Below are 20,457 nucleotides of genomic sequence, written 5' to 3'. Positions count from 1 at the left end.
GTCAAGTAAAGAGTGAAGCGATGCTTGTAGAGCGTATTGATAGAATTTCTAATCTGAAAACATCTGCACTGCAATAGCTGACAAACTGAACATTGTCAAGTGTGTTCGTAAATAAAAAGGGGAATTTGGATCAATGACAGAAGTATTGTGTCTGTATAACGTGTTTATTAATTATTACAACAAATTGAAAATCATCAACTGCATTCTTTTTATCCATACGAAGTATGTAAAAGAATTTATTGTAACACTAAGTAACAATTCTATGAGAAAAACAGTGCAAATATAACGTAATACAAAATTTGGTAGGAACAGTGAAGATCTACTCTTAATGTTTTAATGCCTAAAATTGTATTTTACGTAAACATTTTTTCTTCCAATTGTATGGCAAGAAAAAGTAACGTAATGAACATTTCAATATATTTCAGGCAGAAGACTAAACAATATCTGAGAACAAATTGCTTAATAGACAGGTATGCACTCGACAACTAATATTATATAATTATAAATAAAAGTACTCAATTACTCACAGCAAACATAATTCCTGTTGAGGATGTTGCTCTTCCTCAAACAGGAACAGCAATGATGCGGTACGTAGAAGAATAATCCTCATTGTATTTGTGTATTAAAACGTCCAATTGTACATAAAAAATTTGCACATTATATTAAACCTGTCCACGTGTAAACATATAGTCTTTTGAGCTTATATTTACACATGAAACAAACTGGAAAATTTTCACAACTGAAAGGCATTTATTGCCTTCCTCTTTCTCTCCACACAGATCAATATTGTTAATATAGTTTATCGTCTGAAATGTTCTTTTGGCCCCAACTCATCTCCGATTAACGATTCGTTCCAGTATATCCATCACTAGGCAGTTTCTTCTCAGCCAGTGACCCAACCAATTCCTTTACATCTTCAATTTCAGTATCATTCATTCTTCACTCACTCTTTCCAACACAGCTTATTTCTTATTCTGTGTGTCCATTTAACACGAGCCATTTTCCTCTCTACATATATTTAATGCTTGTATTTGCTTCCCTTCACTTCGTAGTAATGTCCATGTTTCTGCTCCAAATAATCTCACAATCCATCCAAAGCACTTCATTATTCTCTTGCTTACTTCTCTTTCTAGAGATTCACAAAAGATGCTCCTTTTTCTACTAAAAGCTTCCTTGATCATTCCTAATCTCAATTTCATTTCCTAGCAACAGCTGATGTTACTGCTTTAGTACAGCCCAATTATTTGAAGACGACCACTTTTTCTATTTCCTCATTTGGAATTCCTCTGACAATGGTCCTCGTCTTGTTTGAATTTATGCTTATCCCAAATATTACTGTACACAACTGGCATTGAGATCCAGTAGCATATAGATTAGTAATGTCTCCTCTGCTGCTAACAACGCCATATCATCAACAAATCTGATGTACTTTACTCTTCTTCCTCCCGCAGTAAATCCTCCCATGTTCTGAAAACATTTCTTCACATGCAGGTTAACCCACTACAAAATGTAACACACAGAATTCTTTAAGAATTCAATTCTGGTGGTAATCTGGTCAGACACACGTAGCATAATTCTGAAAGTGATTCCATTCAAAATGTGAGTTAGTTAGACACAATGGATGAAGAGGAAACATTCTTGCTACAAAATATACGAGAAAATAGATTTATGATGACAAGAGAGTGAAGTAACGTTCAAGTTTCCCTCAAGTTTCTCGTTAATTACGAATGCTCACCTTTCATTATATATATTTAAACAATAATTTAGTTCTCGTTCCCGGTTAATTGTGAAACAAGCCCAACAGTTTAACTTACAGGACAGAGACAAACACATTCCACAAACACCGCATTACCAAGTCATTTCCTCGGTAAATTTTAAACCATACTTAAAATAGTCTTCCTAAAGAAACACGTTACAGAGATCAGACTTAAAAGACTTCTCACTTAAAAGTGTTCATTGTTTCTTAGGCTACCCAAGCGAAGAAACAATTACTACAAAAATCGTACTACAAAAGGTTATTACCAATATACTTGAGCACATGAGAACTTAAATTGCACCTACTACCAAAACACAATTGACGTCACTAGAAACGAACATATAATTGAAAGGTTTCTCGCCTGAATGCTGCCGTTCATGGTTTCAGAGGATAGTCGAATCTGAAAAACCATAATCACGAATTTAATATTTGAAAGATTTCTCGCGTGTGTACCAGCGTAGATGTACCTTTATGTAACTAGACATTAAGAAACACCAAACACAAACATCGCATTTGAAAGGTTTATCGTCAGTGTGTAATCGTAACAGCACTTTCAAATGACAGCAACGCGAAAAATACTTACCAGAAACATCGCATTTGAAACAATGCTCTCCCATGTGAAGACGTTCATGAGTTTGGAATATTCGATTGCGAAAAACACTTACCACATACATCATATGCCAAACGATTCTAGCCAGTGTGCAAAAGCTTACCACAAACATCACATATCTAAGATTTGTCTCCTGTGTGTAGTCGTAAATGCACTTTCAACTTACCAGAGCGCACGAAACACTTACCACAAACGTCACATTTGAAAGGTTTCTGGCCTGTGTGCCGGAAATTATGGTCTCTTAGATTAGACGAATCTGAGAAACACATACCACAAACTTGACATTTGAAAGGTTTCTCGCCTGTGTGCAGGCGTAGATGTCTCTTTAAGCTACAAGACATCGAGAAATCCCTACCACAAAAATCACATATGAACGACTTACTGCTTGTGTGTATTCGTATATGCACTTTCAAGTAATCTGAGTGAGAGAAACACTTACCACAAACATCACATTTGAAAATCTTCTCTCCCACATGAAGACGTTCATGTGCTTTTAGGGTATTCGATTTCGAAAAACACTTATCACAAACATCACATTTGAAAGGTTTCTCGCCTGTGTGCCGGCGTTCATGGTTTCTTAGTGCAGTCGAATCTGAGAAACCCTTGCCACAAACGTGACATATGAAGGTTTTCTCGCCTGTGTGTAGTCTTAAATGCCGTTTCAAGACACCGGAGAGAGAGAAGCACTTACCACAAACATCACATTTGAAAGGTTTCTCGCCTGAGTGTAGTCGTAAATGCTGTTTCAATTCACGGGAGCGACAAAAACACTTGCCACAAACATCGCATTTGAAAGGTTTCTCGCCTGTGTGTAGTGGTATATGGTGCTTCAAGGAGTCGAAGCGAAGGAAACACTTACCACAATCATCACATTTAAAAGGTTTCTCGCCTGTGTGTAATCGTGAGTGCTCTTTCAAATGACCGGAGCGAAAGAAACCCTTACCACAAACATCACATTTGAAAAGTTTATCACTTTTGAAATGTTTATCGCCTGTGTGTATTTGTAAATGCTGTTTCAAATGACCAGAGCGAGAGAAACACTTAGCACAAACATCACATTTGAAAGGTTTCTCACCTGTGTGAAGGCGTTCATGGCTTCTTAGATTACTAGGGTGCGAAAAACACATGCCACAAACATCGCATTTGAAAGGTTTCTCGCCTGAGTGAAGGCGTTTATGGATTCTCAGAATACTAGACTGCGAAAAACACTTACCACAGACATCGCATTTGAAAGGTTTCTCGCCTGAGTGAAGGCGTTTATGGATTTTCAGATTACTAGACTGCGAAAAACACTTGCCACAGACATCGCATTTGAAAGGTTTCTTGCCTGAGTGAAGGCGTTTATGGTTTCTCAGATTACGAGACAGCGAAAAACACTTGCCACAGACATCGCATTTGAAAGGTTTCTCGCCTGAGTGAAGGCGTTTATGGATTCTCAGATTACTAGACTGCGAAAAACACTTGCCACAAACATCGCATTTGAAAGGTTTCTCGCCTGAGTGAAGGCGTTTATGGATTCTCAGATTACCAGACTGCGAAAAACACTTGCCACAGACATCGCATTTGAAAGGTTTCTTGCCTGCGTACGTGGATAAATGGCGGTTTACTTTTTCCGCAGACGGGAAACATGTTTTAGACGATTCTAATTCCATTTGCTTCTCACTTTCACGAGTCCGCACGGGTTTTGCGGTGGAATGTGAATTCTTGGGAATATCGCACACAGTCTCGTTCTCTTCAAGAGAAAGTCTGTCCAATTCTGATGATACGGTCCTCTCATTCGTAGCTGCAATCCTGAAGTAAATATACTATCAGTCTATGAAACAGTCCCAACAAATATACATTCAATTACTGAATATTAAAAAAAAAGCTATTTCATGACAAGGTGAATTACGATTAGAGATACAAGCTTGTAATTAATTTATGAGTAACTCAGGAAGTATCAAAATATCTCAACTATTTGGACTTCACCTGTACAATAAATTTAATAAGGATTACGCCACGTTAGTCAATTGTTGTCAGCTTTTTTTGTTATGAACCTCTCTGTTCAAAGTCCCCTGTCTTTGAGTGGGCTAAATAATGCGATTATTTCGAAATTAGGGATTGCAAATGCCCAATAACTTTTCCTAGCACTCATTATTGTGATATACAAGGTGTTTCACAAATACGTGGCATAATTTCAGGTATTTATCTCCCACATGTAGACAATCCAAATAGTTCATTGCAAAATGTGTCCGGAAATGCTTCATTTTCGAGTTATGGCCTTGACAACATTGAAATTCACCGCAACGTTTTTTTTCCGCAGGTCGTTGTCATTACAGAAGATGTTCAAAATGTCCATCTCCTGCTTGAATACACACCTCACATCGATGTGTCATTGATCTGCGAACACGAACCCAAACTCCAGGAGTATTGCGTATGTCCTCAGAACATGCCACAATTAGATTCCGAAGGGATTCCAAATCAGGCACTGGAGACGAATAAACCAATGATTTTAAATGGCCCCACAAGTAGAAATCGAGAGGGCTCAGATCAGGTGAGCGTGGATGCCAAGCAATTGGGCCAACTCTACCTATCCATCGATCAGGAAACCTTCGATCCAAGTACTGGCGAGCCGTACGACTGAAGTGTGCAGGAGCGCCATCATGCAAGAAGTGAATGTGTTGACGATTGATCAGTGGAGTGTCTTCTAAAACATGAGGTATGGTGTTTTCCAGGAAGTTTGTGTACGCCTGCCCCGTAAGTCTGTTTACAAGTACATGGGGTCAAACTAATTGATCACCAATGATACCGGCCCACATGTTGAGGGAGAACCGCACCTGGTGATGAGATGGAACAGTTGCACGTGGGTTTTCATACGCCCATACATGCTGAATGTGGATATTTGTTATGCCATCTCGTGTGAACTGTGCTTCATCTGTAAATAATACTAAGGCAGGAAAGTTCGGATTTACACCACACTGCTGCAAGAACCACTGACAGAACCTAACTCGTGCAGGGTAATCTGCTGGTGACAGGGCCTGTACACGTTGCAAATGATAAGGATACAATATGTACAGTCTCCAGACAGTCGTATGAGGAACATTGACTTGCAACGCTACCCTTCGTGTGCTGATAGAAGGAGTCATGTTCAAAGCCTCCAGAATCTCCTCCTGTACTTCTGGAGTTGTAGATCTTGGTCGTCCCCTTCCCAAACCAGGAGAGTTAAATTTTCCATACTCGCACAGACGGTAATGGAGATGTAGCCTACAAATGTCATCCGATCTGGACATTGTCACTGTGGGTACCTCCCTTGGTACAAACGACGAGCAAGCGCAGCATTGCCGTCCGCCTTACCGTACATGAAGTGCATATCTGCCAGCTCTTGATTTGAATACATGTCGCACAGTCTAACGCCTACACAACACTGAATGTAACCGTCGCCTCGGAATGAAATGTAAGAGTGCCCTCTTAATGTCTCCTTTGATGGCAACGACCTGCGGAAAGAAAAACGTTCCGGTGAATTTCAATGTTGTGAAGGCCATAACTCGAAAATAAAGCATTTCCGGACACATTTTGCAATGAACTATTTTGATTGTCTACATGTGGGAAATACATACCTGGAATTATGCCCCTATTTTTGAAACACTCGATATAAAAAAACCTTTTTATTTGATAATTTTATATATTTAAAATCAGGAAAATTCGCAGTCGAACATTACTGATTCCATTCCGTAGCAAGCGTCATCATGAGAAAATTGCAATTTGTTGTTTTGCGGAATTTAAACTAGTAACAAAGCTTACAGAGCTCTGCAACAATGTAATTTACAATTGTACAAAATTATAAGCATACAAAATATTATTATTCCGCTGAAATGTTAAGTATACTCGTACTCAGCAATATAAAAACATTAATTGACTCAATTCTGAGAAATATTTGAAATGTCTGTAGCAAATTTAAGACTTCAATACTCTTCTATTGAACGCATTATGTCAGACGAGTAGCTTTCACCTCTAAGCAAATGTTGTTATTTGAAGTTATTTATCAGAAATAGAGGGTTGTGCGTCTGGCAGCGAAACAGGGAGGCCCGGGTTCGAATCCCAAATGGGGCGAGTTATCTGGTTGCGTTTTTTGCTGGAGTTCTCCATTAACACAACATGAGAAAAATGCTGGGTAATTATGAGTCCTGGACTACGGACTCGTTTCACCAGCAATATCACCTTCATCTCAATCAGACGCTAAATAAGTGAGATGTTGATAAAGCGTCGCAAAATAATATAGTAAAAAAGCTATGAAATTCTGGACGTGAACAGATGGAAATACGTATCATACCCATGGGATGCAAGTACACACAGGAGGGAAACCGGTTGAGTCTGCAGAGAACAGACAAGAACCAAGGAATGAGAACTGTCCAGGATGTTATGTTACTTCTCTATGGTACAGAGCGAAGGGTAACGACAGACCTCTTCATAAGCTGCAATATGACAGAGAACTCTTTAGCTCAAAACCTAGCCCTCACTGGATGGGGAAAAAAAAAGTTGACATTCGAAGCTTTTACAGTATCGAGAGCAAAAGAAGATTTTCGTCTCTTATCGGGGTCATGCTGATTTCAGTGACATTCTATAATACAAGAAAAAAAATATTTTGTGCTGCTGTCATCACCAGCAACGTGGGATGACTTGTTCAAAGGGAGACAACAATTGCAAGCCAAAGATAATACTCGACTGTAACAAAACCAAAGCAGGGGTGGATACTAGAGATAAGATGGCTAGAGAGTACACAAAGAGTGAGGTGATCTGTACGTCTGTTGTGAAACGTAGACGTCAACACACTGTAAATTCCCGAACGGAAAATGAAGCAAAACATCATAGGCGCTTATTACTGCTTCAACTAGGTGACCTGCCTGTTCGTCTCTTCATCACCTAGAGATCTACGATTGTGGTACTGAGAAAATTAGAGCGTGTTTCTAAGGAAGCACTTGGTACACACACTCCATTGAATGTAGGCTGCATTAGCCAATGTATCAGCTGGAAATGGAAGGAAAAGTGGACACTGCCACATCGCCTCAGTTTGGCAGACAGAAAACTGACCTGAAGCTTCTGATGGTATACGAGATTAAGACATATGGCTTGTATGGGGAGACTAACAGAAAGGCGGGAGTTCAAACCTTGCCGTACTCTGATATCCCTCTGCTACATGCAATCTTGTGCTAGACGTCATAGGGAAGTAGAAATTTAACGGAGTGCATCACTCGACCTCATGCTAAAGAGTAAAGAGCATTGAAGGCTTCATCACAATATTATCAATTACTTCAATTTTTACTTTTTATTTTAAATAATAAAATAAAAAGTATTTCAGAAGCAATATCAATGTTCGGCAGTATGTATAGCTGTAACCAGTTTTTTCATCCACGAAACTTAACAAACTTCGATTCACAGACAATAATTTATTTATGTTCAGTTTTAGGGACTGCAACTGCTAACGTAATATTGCCTGATATAGAGAATGTTATATCCAAAAATAATCGTTAAATATGAAGCGTCTGCAGCAGGTCCTTCACGAGAGAAAAATGACTCTTGTGATATAAGAAAACTTGTTTCAAAATTGTGAGTACATATTGCAATTGCAACAAACAAGCAATCTAGTAAACGCTTAGGAAGTAACTAGCTTTCCTTGTGGTTCAGTTTGTACACTGACGTTCAAAGACTTCTGACCTGTGATTTAATGAACACGTAACCGAATTTTTCACTCACGGGAAAAGTGAGAGCAAAGATCCGCAAAAAACAAACAAATTTTGAAACAGTATCCTGAAGTCTCAAAAGGTTTCACCATTATTGGGGCGCTTATAAAGTGTCAGGGACAATGACGTAGTTCAAGCAGAAATTATTATCATAACTGACAATATCAGCGGTTTCAGGCTAAACCTAGTGTAGTTTTGCAATCAGCAGAGTGGGATGAAGTATTGATTTCTATAATGCGGGTATTATTTGTCCAGTACGATTTACAACACCGACTTTTATCTTCACCATTTTTTCAAAGAAGTAATAACTACAGAAGCCACACTTACACTAACAAATTATAGTTCACTATAGATTAGTAGGGTCGGGTATCTATGTATTCACGTGCCAGTATATGGTTCAGTGTTCCAATGTTTCGTGACACAATATAATTCAAGTACAATAAATTATATTTTTGCCTAGAAGAATATCCTATCTTATTTAAATAAGGTACTGTTACTTTGTAAACAAATAGTCATAAAATATTAAATCCATATCAGAAATATTCCAATTTTTAAGTAATGTTGATGCCTTATTTCTTTGTCTTTTGTAGAAGTTGTTATATAAATTTATTACACTTAATATACTGTTGATTATTATTGTGCATGACGTATCTCAGGCAGTAATAACATAAACATCCGTGCCTGAACTTTGAGTAGTCACACAGTTATATGCAGTCTGTTACAGAGAATCACGTGGCTATCCTGTAACTTCAAAATCATAAGTTGCTGTGCTGATTTCATGACAGCACTGCTCTAAACTCACTATGTGTGAGAAATATTGGAGAACAAGAAAGTAAATGTGTTTACAGCTAAGAACTCTGCATTAGTTAATAACAACACCAACATATCTACACACTAGAAGAGCAAACAGTGGCCAAACAGAAAGAAGTCATAAATTGGTGAAACAACGTTGTTCAAGTACAGTTATATGTATTAATGTAGTACGGTAGTATATCTGGTTTATGGAAGTGAAAGAATGATGACCTTAACTACAGCACAATAAATAAATAAGTAAACAAATAAAGAAGTAAGTAAATAAAGCAGTAATTAACAAGTAAATAAATAAATAATTAAATAAAGACATAAATAAATAAATAAATAAATAAATAAATAAATAAATACATGAATTACGAAATAAGAAAATAAGTAAGTGAGTAAATAAGTAAGTAAATACATAAGTAAATAAGTTAGTAAAGAAAGAAGTAATTAATATGTAAAAATAAATAAATAATTAAATAAATAAATAGACAAATAAATAAATAAGTAAATATGTAAGTCAGTAAACAAGTAATAAATAAGTAAATAAAAAAATTAAATAAATAGATAAGTAAATAAAGTAGTAAATGAGTAAAGAGGTAATTAATAAGTAAATAAATAATAGATAAATATATAAATAAAAAATTAATAAGAAAACAAGTAAATAAGTGACTAAATACGTAATTTACATAAGTAAATAAGTTAGTAAATAAGGAAGTAATTCATAAGTAAATAAATAAGTAAATAAATAATTAAATAAATAATTAAATAAATAAATGAATATATAAATAAAGAAGGAAATAAATAAATAAGTAAGTAGATACGTGAGTAAATAAGTAAATAAATAAGTAAATGAATAAATAAATAAATATAAAAATAACTCAATGAGTGAACGGATATAAAAATGAATAATTAAATAAAATAGGCAAATTAATGTTACACAGTGACTTTGCAACAGGGATCAATGCTTTGCAGAAGAATGCTTTGAATGGACTCAAAATAGTATCGTAGTACATAATTTTCTAGGGAATTATAAAAATTTCAATTATAAACAAACTGTAGATGTTAAGGTGGAGGGCTTCAATACCCTGGGCTGGACTATGAGTGTAAAGGTGCACTACTTGCATATCCATCTATATTACTTTCCTGAAAATCTACGCATTTTCAGTGAAGGATATGAAGACAGGTTTAAATAGTACATTATGGCAACCAGATACCAAGGGAAGTGCAGTGGGAAAGAGATGACTGATTATTGCTGGACGATTCAGACAGACAGTTCTTCTGAAGCTGCTTCTAAACAGTCAAGCTAACAGACACTTCAAACACAAAGAACTCTACGTGAAGACTCGCACACCACACTCACCTTTCCCTCAAAACCTCGTTGTCCTCTGGAGCTACTTCAAAACTTGGCTCCTCAGTCACTGCGTCCGAGTCAGTCTGCATTCCCCAGAAATACAGAGCAAATAAAACAAAAAGATAGCAATTTACGCTAAGAAAAGCGCATCGAATTTAGATGTCACAGAATTGCTTTTAAATTGTATTACGCCTAGTAGTATTTTAGCAAATATAGGATAATTCTTGAGGCAGATTTCTCGCGGGGCAATTCTTTTCCTTGTAGATCTGCGGTTTTGAACCTTTTTCAACATGTGGCTCAGAAAAAATGTAATTTAAAATCCTGTACCGCACTTATGTAATCTAAAGCTGATTCCCCAAGCAGGAGGGGAATTTTGACACTTTAAGAAGGGAATGAGTACCATAAAATGACAATAAATGGGATAAATATATATGCATTAATATATAAAATAAAATACCTTAAATTTTATATGACTTACGGAGAAATGATAATATTCTGAATTGTGAAAAGGCGCAAAAGATGTAGAGAACAGAAACAAAATAAATTTTTATTCACAAACTGAACTAACACACCTTTTTTATTTCTATTTTTATTATTTTTTAAGTTTATGATAGAAATGCAAAATTTAATGATAGAGAATTATTCCAAAGCAATATCAGTGTCAAACACACCGTATTATGAATGTTTTCTTAACTTCATATTTAGGAGATAGGAAAAGATACAATATTATAAGATGTTTTGATAAGATATCTAATGCAGGAAACATCACTTTTTATAAAAACAAGTGAAATACGATAGATTTTAAGGTTGGCACTTCACTAATCTGGCTATCCTAGATGCGATTCTGTCATTCTCTTCTCTGTTGCTTGCACACCCTCACTTTGTTCACTGAATGTTGACTTGTGCCATATTTGAGATTCCGTCGCACACCAATGTATCACATGAGTATGCACAGCCACGCTGGTGGAAAATGACTATTATAGAGTAACTACTTGAACACTTATAATAGAAGAAATTTTCTATGAACAATTATTCAATCATTTATAGTTTAGAATTTGGTGGATTTTGTAAGTGGTTTACAACAATTTAACAACTGCAATGGTTATCCAGCGTCTCAGTGAAGAGAAGGTGATAATGCCAGCGAAATGTGTCTACGGTTAGTGCCGAGAGTTAACCAGTATTTTCACTCAATGGGTTAAGGGATAATACCTGAAGAAACTTCAAACAGGTAACTTGTCCCAACCTGAATCTGGTCACTGATTTGCTAGTCTGAAGGTCAGACATGTTAATTGCAACTCCTCACTTTTGAACGATATGGGTAATATCCCCATTTTTCTGACAATGTCTAATATCAAGTTATTGTATGACTTCGAATTTTTACATTACCAGGTATATAACCATTCGGTTGAGTTCGCTTTCTATAGTACATCTATGCTCATTACATTTTCTTCCAGTTTTGCTCCATAATTTCTGCCAGGCAAAATTATGTTGTATGCAATTATACTAAAGTTCCAGTACACAGAGATTCCTTTGCTACGACAATATTGATTATTATATCGTAGAGAAAAAATTGGTTATAAAATTTGTTGAACAATTTTGTGAACTTCATAACTTTCCCGAGAATATCAACTAAGTTGTAGACTAGTCATAAGGAGTAAAGGAAATTCAAATACAATGTATATTCCTAATAATATTAAAATTGGCAAAATGAAGTTTCAAATTTTTGTTTCTCTACCTCTACTAAAATTAAATGCAGTTCACTGACAGATTAAGAGAAAATAAAATACACAACAGTTTCATGTATGCTGTATCTGCATGTATATATCACAACATTTTGCAAAATTTAGAACCTATTCTGCAATCCACTCAAAATCAACTACATAATTTGTCGTAAACTTACAAAATATCTTGTCTCTATGCGTAAGATAATATTCTACAAAAGATACATTGCAACTACGTAAATACTTACAAAAAAAAGATGGAAAAATGAAATCACGAGATAATGTATGTACATACATCTAAAACAAAAAGAAGCAGTGTCCTCAAACACCATAGATTATGCAACAAGCAATTACGTTTTCATATCTAAAACAAACCGAGATACCACTCCAGAATTAGTTCCCTGCAATATCACATATCTCGTAACACTAAATAGTGATAAGTGTGTTTATGTCTCTATCATAAAGTAAAAGGCACTGCAAACACTGTTGTAAAGAGGTAGCGGATCTGACAATCAAAACACAAGAAAAACACAGTGCATTCCTTGTGCTGCACTCACCTCAGGTTCATGTTTCACAGCAGGGAACGAAAATGCCACTGGATCTTTCTCACATTTTACCTCAGATACGAGATCATGGCTCTGGTTAACATATTCCTCCTTTATACCAGTCACATGATGATGCAAGATAATCTGTTCCTGCAGTACAATGAGTAATATTAAATGAGCAATTTATTACAGGTTATTAGAAGACGACTTCTAACGTTACAAGCTGCTGTCTATATATCTGCATGCAACCGCTCGACATTTGAGGAATGGGGTCAGTATTCATGAGCGAATGCCAATTTTTCATGCAGAAACATTATTTACACATGTTATGAAGGTCTGTAATAATACGAAAAGGTAATCGTGCATATTACGGCCATTCCTACATATAATAAACTATTGTGCATATAATGTAGCATATTTTCAACACTGTTTTGTGTTAAACCCATAAGTTGAGTTGTTGTGAAAAAAAATAAACAAATAAATAACATAAAATAATAAGAAATTTCAAACGGTATAAGAGACAGTTTAATACATAATTTTAATAATGCTTATTATGGAAAAAATATCTGAAGGAAAAATACATTGATACTTTTTTTCACTCTGTGGGAGAATTTCGAAATATTTCTGATTCATTGAATCGTACTGACGAGGAGAAGAAAAAAGCATTCCCCTGAATTTCAAAGCTACTTTCAGCATTATTTCATCATTTTCCATGTACGCATTCAGTACTCGGGTTTTCCTTTCCTATGCAAATAATGCTTATATCTTAGACAACAAAAATGCTTAGAAAATTCGTGGCCTTTCCCGAGTTTTGTATCTACTTGGAATCCATCCACAATCAGTTCAAGTAAATTCAAAACCTCTATTTCTATTCCTAATAATTTCAAGATTTGTCAACTGAAATTTTTAACTTTTCCTTTCTATACCTATATTTAAGTTGAATGCACTTCATTCACAGAACAAACATAAGTAAAGTAAATAGCACTTTTATGAATGCTGTACCTATGCCTACGTATCGGATCAATTTGCAAAATTTAGAGCACCTTCTGGAATTCACCCTAATAAGTCCTGCAATATACTGTAAACTTACAAAATATGTTTTCTATACTGGCAGCATAATTTTCTACGAAAGAAATATCCGAGAGACGTAAATACATAAAAGAAAAATGAAGACAAGTGATAATATTTCTGCTTACATCTACAGTAAAATCAATCATTATTTTAAAATGGCAAAACGTATCGAGAATTTTAGACAAAGACATAGAAAAAACAAAAGCAAATCATGTCAAGTACAACACAGTATCAAGGTAATACACTGTGGGAATTTGTAGCTATGGCAACCATTATGATTCAGTGTAAAGAGCAATTTCGTTTCCAAACTTAAAAGTGAAGCGAGATAACAATGCAACAAGGCATAAATAATAATAAATAGAGATGAGATTGTCCTTCCCCTCTCACAGACTATAATGCGCTACAAGTACTGTTGTAAAGAGGCAGTGTCCATTACAATCAAAACACAAGAAAAACACTGGAATAACACACCGTGCATTCTTTGTGCTGCACTCACCTCAGTTTCACGTTTGACCACAGGGAAGGAAATTGGCACTTGATCTTCAACTTTTATCTCAGAAGTGAGATCATGGCTCTGGTCCTCATATTCCTCCTTTATACCAGTCACATGCTGATCCGAAAAATTCCGTTCCTGCAGTACCAAGAGACATCTTGAGCAATTATTATATGGTTCAGGAAAGTTTAGTATATACAGTTGCGAAGCTCAATACTTGATCAGGGGCGTACTTTGCGGGCTACCAGCCCAACTGTAATTTCAATGACGAAGTCATCAAAGTATTTTCGTCCCAATCAAGACGTCTGGAATTCGCATATAAGTAGATAAGGAATTTTATCATAGGGATTTTAAAATATATTTTGCGTAATAATAGGGTCAGCGGTAGCCGAGAACCTTAAACCAGTATACGCCCCTGTACTTGATAAATATGCATACACAGATAGTTGCTGACCACCAGGAGCGCTACTATTGCCTCAGTATAGACTCTTTCCCGAGCAGACAATAATGTATGTTCGGAATTTCTATTACAGTGTATGGAGCTCAGTAAAATATAATACAACTATATTGCGTATCATTGAATAGTTGTATTTAGTGTAAACTGTCCATAAGTTCCGTTTACATCTTGTTGCATATTTCGATGCAGAAATAATTACAAAACTGTGTTATTTTAATGTGAACACAATTTTACATGTTAACATAATATATTAACCTCAACGTTTCAATTTTAGAATTGAAACTATTTTGAGTATTAATAAATGTGATTTTAATTTGGCACATCTACCTTAATTAATCGTAGGCAGAAAATTTATCATACTACACCTATGAAATTAATGTACTTACGATCGTGTTACTTCGTCTCTTAGGAAGTAGATAAATACAATAATTCAGTAGGTACTCGATTGTAGTATTAAAATACAAATAGAATGTGTGGCGTATCATACATGAAATTATGCTTAATTATAATGTATAATTGCGAATATAGGAATACAGTATAAATAACAACCTACAATTTCCATATGACATAACTTAGGCTTAATATGTAATGGCAGGGCATTGGAGAGTTTGTAAATCTAGTTGCTCTAGTAATAGCGCTGTGAGCTTACCGTATTTCAATATAGTCAAGTGTCCAAAGGCCAATAAGGCAGGACTCATAAAGCGGTGGAACTAGCGCTGAGGTAGTTCCTGCGATTTGGGAGGTCAAAATCGTTGACTTTATAAGCATATTTTTGTGGAGGTGCAGGTGATGGTATAAGCAAGGCATAATAAAAGCCAAAACTAACCAAAACTAACCTGTCACAGATCCGTATATGCAAGGAGTATGAGTACAAAGGAACTACTTCTGCTCTAATTAAGGCTACTAACACAGTACATTAATCAGACTTCAGATTGGAGTACCATACGAAAGGAATAAATAGAACTGAAATAGAGACAAATTGCATTTACAAGTTATCACATGTTACTTTATGCATAATCATAATGTATAAATGCGAATAGTGCAATATTGGTGCAGTAAACATAACCTACAATGGCAACATATAAAAATCTCCGTGTAGTGGAACTGAAAATTATTGCATCGAGCATAAATGACTGTACAAGAATTTCGCAATATTTAATCCAAATAAAGTCAGATATTACACACACGAAGAACGCAATTTTCACACCAAAAATAATATTACACCTTAACTCGCAAGTGAAATATGTCTGAAGTGTCTCCTTATCATTGTTTTAAATTTACCTTTATTCATGCAATTACATTACATTTTAGAGCAAATGTATGTTGCTCTTTATGCATTGCAACTAATTTATATGGTTGAAAGAAAGAACATATTCTCAAACACCCCTACCCACCTTTTCTATATTTGACTCATTAATAATTGAAAGCCAAAAATTATTTATAGGCTTATATAAAAAGAATAAAATGAAAATTAATTCGTGACCTTAAGCCTAATATCAAGTATCTACATTGGGAGAATGTGTAGCTTGGCAACCATTAAGAATAAGGTGTACACTGTAACTTCGTTTTTAAATTTGAAATATAAAACCAGATAACAGTTCAACATTACACTTCGCTACAACATAACAAATAAAACATATATTATCATCAGATTCCTTCTATCCCTATCACACACTGAAAAGCACTCCAAGTAATGTTATAAAGAGATAGTGTCTGTGATAATCAAAATACAACATAAGCACTAGAAAAATACATCGCAATCATTGCGCTCCACTCACCTCTGGTTCATTTTTCAACATTGGGAATGAAATTGGCATCGGATCTTTATCAACTTTCACCTCATGTGTGAGAGCATGTCCCTGGTCCAAATATTCTTCGGAGTAATAAGACATCTTGCGTAAGCTTATGTATAACAATCGTTTAACTCTCGCATGTTTCCAATTATCGTTATGATTTAAGAAAGTTAGGGCTAGTGTTGCCAACACCAGTTTGCAGAAGTACACTAAACGCTCGAAAAATAACAATAAATATAGCATTAAAGCCACTGGACTTTTAGATGCATATTACATATTTAATATTGTGCGAATTCGGCTATTTCTTTGAAAGGGTTCATATCTGATCCATCTTTATAGACGACAGAAAAACTTCGCACCAATATCCTTTAGATTTCGCACTCCCAAAACCAACATGTTGGCGACGCTGGTCACGGCTGACGAAAGCCTTAATAAAGTATTTTCAAGGTGGCCGGTTCAGACAGATGATCGAGGTTCAGAATGACTGTAATTTCATGCTTTACTTCTCTTTGCTATTACTATTTTTTTTTTATGATTATTTTTCTTCTAATTTTGCTTTTTAATACTAATTAATAGTAAGAGCTGATAATAGCTTATCGGTAGAATCCAAGAATCAGTGACTGTTTTTTCACACGTAGGGGTAGTAGGCTTGCAAACTGTCCCGTATTTTCCTGGACAGTCCAGGATTTTGACCATTGCGTCCAACGTCCCGACATAATTTGCACATGCATCAAAAGTCCTGATTTCAGAGCATATTAGACGTGACAGCTGATTTTCGTTCTTATCATATTGTTGGATTTAGTCTGGATTGGAAGATTTTTCCTTACAGTCTCATACAGACATGCTTGCAATATGTGACGAAATGGAGAAACGACTCTGGTTCTAGTACGCACGTAATTCTAGTTGATGTGTCAATGCAATGATCATTCCAAGATCATATCAAAGTTAAGGCGGGTTTTATCACTGTCTACAGAATACTTTATGAGCCATATATACTTTGTGCTCATCTTATGCACTTTTACTTTAGCTTGGCGCCATTCAGTATTATTTCCACTTCGTTCACATTGGAGGGTGAGAGAACCGTTTAATTGGGCCGGGGGGGGGGCAAAGCAAAATCAATGAATTCCCATAAAACGGGGTTTTGAAGATATCATATGAAATATTCTATTTAATCTCGTCTATAAGCTTACACATTATACCGGGATTGTTTCTGCATTGTTGTGCAGTATGTTATTCATACATCTCCAAGTGGAGGCCAGAACACCTGCAGACTTTTAACACAGGAGTACAAGCAGTTACAAAAGAAATATTACACCGCTTCCATTCCTCAAATGAGGAATAGAAATTCTCATATAATCAGAAATTTAAAAGAAATGTTATAGACCAGAGACATTATCTGAAGGATTTAATCGTCAAAAAGGTTTTTTTCAATACTTTCTAACATTAATGAAAAAAAAAAGAGTTTTGACAAGTTTGGGGAGTAGTGCCCTCATAGCCCCCCATAACTCCGCCTATGTTTGTTCCACTAGATGGGACATTCACTATTTTCGGCAGAAAAGTGAAAAAAAGAAAAAAAAAAAAAAGAAAAATAAAGAAAAAAATAAATATATACATCTTGATTACACAACTTTTAACACTGTATCACTTCGGTATTTGCATGATAATAACTTTCTTGTGTTAAATTTTATTAACCTACCTTGTTAACATGTTTCGATCTATTTTTCGGTCATCTTCCGAACTGGTCGTTGTTGGTCTTGGTGCCTCTTGTTTCCTGTGTGGGTGCGTTTTGTAGTGTAGAGTCAAAGAGTGAATGTGTTTTGAAATTGAGTTGTGTGTTGAGAATATCGTTGGGTTGTGTTTTCGTGTGTCTGTATATTTCATATTGTTCTAGTGTGTTGAGTTTCTGGCTTTTTGGTTGGATGTGCAGTATTTCCATGTCAGTGTTGATGTCTCTGTAGGTGTGGTTTGCATTTGTGATGTGTTCTGCATATGTGGAGGTGTTTTGCAATTTTGTTATGGCTGTGATGTGTTCTTTGTAACGTGTTTGAAATGATCTGCCTGTCTGTACCATGTAGAAGTTGTTGCAGGTGTTGCATTTGAGTTTGTATACGCCTCTGTGGTTGTATTTGTCTGTTTTTTTGTGTTGAGATGTTTTTGTAGAATGTTATTTGTTCTGTATGCGATGTAGTAGTTTAATTTCTTGAATGAGGTTACAATTTTATGTGAGTTTTTGTTTTCTTATGTTAATGTGATGTATTTTTGGCGTTGTGTTCTACTGTTTTTTGTGGTGTTCTTTTGTCTTACGTATTATGTTGTCTATTATGTTGGGGTTGTATCCGTTTTCTTGTGCTATGTATTTGATTGTGTTTAGTTCTTCGTTGTAATCCTGTTGGTTTATTGCTATGTTGAGTAGTCTGTGTACCATTGTTCGGAATGCAGCTTGTTTGTTTTGTGTGGGGTGGTTGGATGTGTTGTGTATGTGTGTTGTTGTTGTGGGTTTTCTGAATACTTTCAACGAGGGTTTGTTGTCTACTTTTGTTATTGTGATGTCTAGAAAATTTATGGATTTGTTGTTTTCAGTTTCTAATGTGTAGTGTAGCTTTGGGTGTATTATGTTTATGTGTTGATGTAGGTTTTGGATTTGTCTTTTGTTTCCTTTATGTTGTATTAGTATGTCATCTACGTATCTGTGCCAATGTATGATGTTGTCTGCGTGTTTGTTGTTGTCTATGTTTAGTATGTATGTCTGTTCTATGTGGTGTAAGAATATTTCTGCTAGTATGCTGGAAATGGGTAATCCCTTGGGTAGGCCTTCAGTTTGTGTGTAATATTAGTTAGTGTATGTGAAGTAATTTTGTTTTGTGATTATGTCTGTGGTGTGGATGATTTCTTTGATTTGTTCTTGTGGTGTGTTGTTGTTTTTGAGCTTTTGTTAAATATCACAAAATAACGCCACTTTATAGCTTAGTGAACAGTCCTTTCATTACTGTTTTTCAGTAGTCGGTATTACAGTTTTTTTTCAAGACACTGCAACACAAGCCTACCAAAACTATCTGTGAGTCTGAAAATGTCTTCCTTAGTAATGGACTCCCACTCTTCCAACACTCGGGCAATCAACTCATTACGATTTCTTAGTCTGGGTATTCGAAACACACTTTCTTGTAATCTGCTCCACAGGTGCTCTAAGGGATTTAAATCTGGAGAATTTCCAGGCCAATCTGTCCAGACTTTGATGCCAGAATTCTTTATTGTGTCCAATGTACTCTTAGCTCTGTGGGCTCTGGCTCCATCTTGCATGAGGAACGCAATATGTTGTTTTGGAAATATAGTGGTATCCCTTAGAACTTTAGAATATGCTGGGAGAATGTGTGTACAGTAATATTCGCCATTCACAGTTTTCTTCTTATTCACTATAATAAGTTGTGTCTTTCCATAACGTGAGATTCCTCCGGCCACCATAATCTTAACGCCAAACTTGGGTACCTGCGTAGGATTTATAGAGGATGGATCCGCTGTTCGAATTCTGGCATTTTGACGATTCGGAATAGAGTGAAGTTCCACAAGTGACTCATCCGTGAACAGAATATGAGCCCTTAGAATTCTGGCAGCAGGTGCACCCTCTGTGTATCCTTCTTTCAGCAACCTTTCACAAAATTTAATTCGATCGGATATGTTCTTTTCACTCAGCATTGGCTTGGTTCTTGGTACATAAGACCTCCGACCCCAGTCCTGACTACGACAATGCCTACTGATCGTCATGTGTGAAATGCTTTTTTTATTTATAGAGCGGAAACACTCCGAAAAATTCAGCCTTTTAGCCACAGCCCGAGTTCCTACACCAACCTTGTCCTTCACCCACTCCCTTATTTTTCTTTTTGTTTGAGGTGACACTTAGCTTGGTCGGCCTGATCGTTTAGCATCAGAAACAGAACCATCCCTTTGATTCTTCCATTTTAAAACTGTTGTTGGTGACATTTTCGACAACCTGGCAATATCACGTACTGATTTTCCAGTCTTGACCAAGGCTTGAACCTGAGACCGAGCATGCTCACGTTTTGTTGGTGCCATGGTGACCTGAGTGATTAAAATTAAGTGTCTGTATCGTTTATTAAATATACGTATTAAAAATTACATTTAACTGGTTT

The 20,457-nt window shown here is 35.8% G+C and overlaps 1 protein-coding gene across 3 annotated transcripts; it reads right to left on the bottom strand.

The window, feature by feature from the left end:
- Window positions 1-162: 162 nt before the first annotated feature.
- LOC138692662 (zinc finger protein 227-like) lies at window positions 163-16,508 on the bottom strand. Of its 3 annotated transcripts, none has more exons than XM_069815775.1 (4): window positions 16,298-16,508; window positions 14,066-14,200; window positions 12,511-12,648; window positions 163-4,157 (listed from the first exon to the last, which is right to left on the bottom strand). In XM_069815775.1, exons 1-4 carry the CDS (start codon window positions 16,409-16,411, stop codon window positions 4,140-4,142), a joined length of 405 nt encoding a protein of 134 aa, XP_069671876.1. In that variant the 5' UTR covers window positions 16,412-16,508; the 3' UTR covers window positions 163-4,139. The 3 variants fall into 3 exon arrangements, with proteins under 3 accessions (XP_069671876.1, XP_069671874.1, XP_069671875.1); XM_069815774.1 differs by lacking the exon at window positions 163-4,157 and adding an exon at window positions 10,217-10,315; XM_069815773.1 differs by lacking the exons at window positions 14,066-14,200; window positions 16,298-16,508 and having other exon boundaries at window positions 12,511-12,598.
- Window positions 16,509-20,457: the final 3,949 nt, after the last annotated feature.

This window comes from Periplaneta americana, chromosome 17 (assembly GCF_040183065.1).
Source record: "Periplaneta americana isolate PAMFEO1 chromosome 17, P.americana_PAMFEO1_priV1, whole genome shotgun sequence".
In the NCBI taxonomy this organism is placed as follows: domain Eukaryota; kingdom Metazoa; phylum Arthropoda; class Insecta; order Blattodea; family Blattidae; genus Periplaneta; species Periplaneta americana.
Note: the sequence above shows the minus strand (reverse complement) of the source record. Positions and strands in the feature narration are given on the sequence as shown.